This window comes from Aptenodytes forsteri, unplaced genomic scaffold (assembly GCF_000699145.1).
Source record: "Aptenodytes forsteri isolate BGI_AS27 unplaced genomic scaffold, ASM69914v1 Scaffold147, whole genome shotgun sequence".
Taxonomy (NCBI): domain Eukaryota; kingdom Metazoa; phylum Chordata; class Aves; order Sphenisciformes; family Spheniscidae; genus Aptenodytes; species Aptenodytes forsteri.
The window spans coordinates 2,025,538-2,030,934 of NW_008795320.1; the positions used below are offsets into that span (position 1 = coordinate 2,025,538).

Sequence of the window (5,397 nt, forward strand, 5' to 3'; positions counted from 1 at the left end):
TGGGGGCGCCGCTCCCCACCCTGCGGTCGCTCCCCTCGCCAGCCGCGCCGCTCCCTGGGCCCTGCAGCCCCGGCGGGCCAAGGCCACAGCATCACCAGAGCCTCCCCGGAGGTTTTGGCCACGCCAGCACGAGCTCCGGATCCATCCTGGCTGCCAGGGAGGAGTGGAAAGGCGACCCCAGGGCCACCAAGCCCAGGGCCACCGACCCCCTCAGGAACCACAAGCCCAGGAAAGAAACCCAAAGTGAGCCCTTCCTCCCCCCTCATTTCACCCGCTCTCATGAGCTCCGGTTAACAGGCTCATGCTTTTCCAGCTGGTGTCCACTGCGCGCGTGTCCCAGCCCTGCTGGTCCCAGGGCATCTCCTCGAGCTGTTTCCGCATGCACCGCGTGGCAGGGAGAGCCACAGGCCGTGGCACAGGAGACGAGGTCGACGGGACCAGGGACGCAGGCGGCACTGGGGGATGATGCCCCGGGAACTCCCACCTGCAAAGGCAGCAGTCCTTGGACCCATGGCCGGATCCACACACACGTGTGAGCACGCACGCGCCCCGTGCTCACACCCGCGCTCTCCCTTGGCTCTCCAGCTCTTTCCAGCCCTGCTGATGCTGCCGTTTCCTACCATCACAAGGGAAGCCCGTGACCTTTTGTCTCCTCCCCGCCTGACATGAAACAATAATGTTTATTTGCCTTCCTCTGTTTTTTCCCATTAGCTCATCCAAATGTGCGAAGAGCCGTTTCAAGCTGCTCCTCCACTCCCCTGACCTCCGCTCCCTTTCCACCCGCTCAGTTCTGAGCCAGGGGGATGGCAGGGAGAGAGCCCTGCACAGGGGCACCACCGCCCGGACCCCCGTACCGACACTGGCCAGCCACGACCCCGGGGAGATAGACCCTGGTGCGGGGCTCAGAGCCCGTGTAAACGGCAGCACCAGCGGCAACTGAGGGACCGGCACTAATTTACACCACTGTTCCCGTGCCAAGAGCTGGGCCCCTTGGCCGGGCCCGGCGTGATGCTGCCGTGGGGAGCGTGCCTGCGGAGAGTCTGCAAAGCCTCCGTCATGAAGCCATTAGCAGCAGGGGCACTATCGAACGCCCTCGTTGGCGGCGGGCGCGGAGGGGAGGGGGCCGCAGCAGCCCGGGGGCCGGCACTCATCAACCACAAAGGCAAATAAATCAGTGGCCAATGGCTCATGCGAGGATGGCCAGAAAGCTGTGCTGCCGGGGAGCCGAGTGGCGGGGCGGGGGGGCACAGGGTCCGACCCGCCTGTTCAGGTCCTGGTGACACAGGGGCTGCTCCTGCCCTGCCCCATGGTGCTGGGTGCCTCCACCCCGCAGCCAGCTACATCGCCTCAGCGCTCAGTCCCGCTCCTTCCCTCTCCGTGAGCCATGCCTTCCTCACACTCCTGCTGCCTGCGCAGCCCCATGCAACGCTGCTGCCCTGGGAGGAGACGGGGACAGGGGGGAAATGGGGGGCAGCGGGAGGAGGAGATGGCAGCCCCAGGCTCCCAAAAACGCAGGATGCATTAGAGCAAGCGGAGCTGCCTGATTGATTCTTCGGGCTGAGACGTGGGCTGGGAGTGCCAGGAGAAAATGGATCCCATGAATATTTGATGAACAGAGGCTTGGGGAGGGAGTTTGATTGGAAAATTACAGATCTTTCAAACAATGGTTCAAGTGCCCTCCAAACACTTGGGTTTCCAGTTCCCTTCCAGTTAGAGGGGCAAGGCTCCACCAGGCAACTCCCCCACGATTTATGAATGAGAGTGGAGCCGGCCTCTCCCCATGCCCAGGAGCACCGACCAGATGGGACAAGCAGCCCCAGCGCTGGCCCCGGACACGGCACCCGGCACCCCGGCACCTCAGGGTGGCCCCAGCTGCGTCACTTGGTCCCTGGGTTCCTGTTCACATGAGGCAGCATGGCTTTCCCATACCAATGCCATGAACACAAGCACACGCGAGGCTCCAAGGAGCCAGCAGGAACGTGGCTCCTGCCCGGACTCCTGGCAGGGGCACCCCTCTAAGCCCCAGGCACCTGCAGGGAGCTCAGTCCTCAGCGCCGAGCCAAGGGGCTGGGCTCAGCCCATGTCCAGCCATGCTCCACCAGGAAACACCTGGCTGGGGCAGGATTCACCCCGGCTCCTCTCTCTCCTCCCGGGCTGCTGCAGGGCTCATCCTTGCCCCCAAAAGCGGCTTCTGTCTGGGGCCCGGGGGCTCGCTTGCCTCCGGATGGAGTAAAGACAGACTCGGGAAACCAGGCTCCTGCGCGTGCTTCTACCTCCAGCCCCGAGCTCTGCGCCTCCACCTGACCCTGCCCCAGTGCACGTTGCCTCCCCAGCTTTCCTCCCAGCCCTTCCTCACTGCCACCACCTCCACCACTGGAGACCGGCCCACGCCACGGCCCAGCCGAGCCCCGGCACAGCTCCTGGCATGGCGCAGACTCTGTGAACCACCGACGCTGCGTGGGGAAAGGGACTGTTTCTGGCCAGGAAGCGGGAACGCCAACACCAGCAGCTTCCCAGGAAACCTGCTCCGGTTCCTGCCCAGCCACGCAGGTCCGGCTGAGAGGCCCCGTCCTGCGGCGGTGGCCAAACTCTGAACCCCGAGACCCACCAGCCCTGAGCAGGGCTGGGGTGCCATTGTGCGGCCATCTGTGGTGGAGCTTTATGGCTTCCTCTGGGAGAGCTGGGAAGGGCGATGGTGCCGTCACCTCGGCTGTGCACAGGGACAGCGATGGACTCGACACCCTCTGGCTTGCCTGCAGCCGGCTGGGAGGCAGCGACGGTCCAGCCTGGGGAGCATCAGCTGGGTTTTGCTTTTCCCTGGAGGCAGGCGGAGAGCAGGGTCCTGAGTCCCTTCCCAAAGGGCTCCCAGGTTATTCCTCAGGCAGAAATCTCCCTCCTTTCCCTGGGTGCGACTGTCGGCTTTGGATCAGGGATGGGCAGGGTCAGGAGGGCAGGACCACGAGAGCCCCCGCTCCAAGGAGACCCCAGAGCCGGAGGGGAGAGCAGTGACCCACTGAGACAAACTGCCGGAGCAGCCAGACATGGAGATGCAAAATCTCCAGCTGCCCAAGAGCATCAATGGCAGCGGGAGCAGAGGACAGACGAGCAGCCCCGACGGGGCCAGCGCAGCCTTTACGAGAGCTGGAAGCTTTCAGCCAAACCTCCCCGGGCACCAGTGCCTCATGGCAGCCAGAACCCTCCTCCAGCCGCTGCCAGTGCCAAGGCAAAGCAGGAGCCAAAGCAAGGCCAGCAGCATGCTCCCCAGCACCCGTTATCTGCCACAGAGCCAGGCCGATGTCAGGGGAGCACCTGGCTGTGTTCCCACCCGCCCCGGGACTCTCTTAAACCTCCAGCTCCACGACCAGGCTCTGGATTTGAGGAAGGCAGGACTGACCCAGTGAGACCCGGGGCAGGGGCACCGGAGCTGCAGGTCACCCCGTAAACCCAGACCACCCAGAGGAGCACGTTTGGGCATTTTAATCACCAATGACTTTTGCACGTTTATTCCTGCCTGAAAGCTCAGGAGCCTCCTCCCGAAGAGCTGCAGCTGGCTGAGCAGCCGGAGGGGCTGCACCAGCGCTGCCCACGCAGAAGCCATGTGTGCCCCTGTTTTGCTTTTTGTCTGTGCCCTGCGCCCGCAGACAGGACTACGGGGTGCTCCCACAGCTCGGTGGGGCGAGCTCCCGCCCTGGGTCACTCGCGGGGTTTCACTCAAAAGGAAGATCCATCAGCAGGTCCAGCATAGGGAGCTGGCGGGAGGGAAGCCCCCGTGCCCCTCCATGGGCTCCTCAGCCCTTGCCAGGAGCATCCGTCCGAAGCTTCGGCCGCCGGGGGGAGAGCGGCAGAGAGAGTGGGGTGAAAGGCAGCATGCGCGGCCCGGGGGCAGGAGCCACCATCCTGCCCAGCACCGTCCCCCACTTCAATGCCAGCCCTTGACGCCTCTGCCCCGGGAGACCCCGCGCCTGGTCCCTGCAGCTCCTCCACCCACTCCCCAGGGCACATCGCACCCCTCAGTTCTGCCCTTTCCTTTGCTGCCTTTTGGCAAATCATGCACACATTTTCCTCCCCAAAGGGGCACTTTTCTGAAGGGATCGACGCACCGAGGAGCTGCCCAAAGCCGCAGACCTGCCTTGGCGAGCTCTCGCACCGCAAAGCCTCCGGCCCCTCCAGCAACAAGGGGAGCTGCTCTGCTTCCCCAGCCCCGCAGACGCTGCGCCCCGGCCTCTGAAATGTTCCCAGGCCCCCGCCGGTGCCTCCCACACGGCTCTCAGCCCTAAGACAGCTAGAGCCCACCCCGACCCCAGGAAACTACCATCCCGTCCCTCGCCAGCACACCACAGCTCCATGGGGCTCCCCAGGTGGGAGGCAGACGGCGGCGAGTGGGACCTGTTGAGCACCCGTCATCTCGCTAGCGGGTGGCCAGTTAATCGGTGCAAGGCGCGGTGCCTGCGAGGAGCAGAGCGTAGCTGACCCCGGGCTGGCTGGCTGGCTGGATGCCCCCGGGGAAGCCCCCAGTGCCAAACCCAGGAGATGCTGGGGGGGACTCTTGTTTGCCACGGTGGGGACCAGAGCCACAGGAGGGAAGGAAAGGCCTGGGTGAGACAGGGCCAGCCCAGCTGGCTGCTGTCACTGGTACCCAGCGTGTTGAGCAGCCGACCAGCCCCATGCCCTCCCAGCACCAGCACGCTGCAGGCAGGAGCTGCTGGAGTCCCTGAGGGGCAAAACCAGCACACGGGCAGGATGGGCCCCAGCTACCAGCCTCCCAACGGCCTCCACCTGCTCCCTCCTTCCCCCATCTGCCCGCAAAGCCCCATGCCCGGCTCCGAGCCCGCCTGCAGGCACCGACCGACCGGGCAGGGCCCCACCGCAGCACACAAAGGATAAGGCCGGGGCCGGAGAGAGTCCCTCCAGTGGGACCCAGCACGCAAGGATCCCCCCGTCGCAGCCGGGTCCCTCGGCAGAGGGCTGGGGATGCGTGCGCAGGGAGGGGTCCGCGGCTCACAGCCACCCACTCACCCCCGCCACACACAGCAGCAACAACAGGTTCAAAACACAAAAATAAACGCCCTTTCCACCCCCCTGCTTCCCACACCGCTGCCAGCGGAGACTCGCCCCCAGCAGCCCCCGTGCCTGCTCCGGGGCCTCTGCCACTGCACCCCGAGCTGGTGCCTCGGCCCCCCACAGCAGGGCTGGGACCCGGGGAGGGGCAGCACCTGCTGAGCACAGCATCGGGGGGACATGAGGACCTGGTATTGGGGTCCCAAGCCCCAGCACTGGGGGGTTGTGAGCCCCCGGTATTGGGGTCCTAAGCCCCAGCATCTGGGGGGATGTGAACCCCCAGTTTTAAGGTTGTGAGCCCTGGCATTGGGGGGATGCGAGCCCCCAGCTTTGGGGCCC

General features: G+C 65.4%; 2 protein-coding genes across 2 annotated transcripts in view; one reads left to right on the forward strand and one right to left on the reverse strand.

Annotated features, from left to right (window-relative positions):
- The window catches only part of PALM (paralemmin), a 22,652-nt gene extending 22,140 nt beyond the window's left edge, over nucleotides 1-512 (reverse strand). The window contains exon 1 of the mRNA XM_019472215.1: nucleotides 439-512. Within this exon, the coding sequence (XP_019327760.1) occupies nucleotides 439-512 (74 nt within the window). The remainder of the gene's footprint in view (nucleotides 1-438) is intronic.
- A 1,578-nt stretch (nucleotides 513-2,090) lies between these two features.
- PRSS57 (protease, serine 57) overlaps nucleotides 2,091-5,397 on the forward strand; it is a 6,924-nt gene continuing 3,617 nt past the window's right edge. Inside the window, exon 1 of the mRNA XM_019472216.1 lies at nucleotides 2,091-2,550. Within this exon, the coding sequence (XP_019327761.1) occupies nucleotides 2,091-2,550 (460 nt within the window). The remainder of the gene's footprint in view (nucleotides 2,551-5,397) is intronic.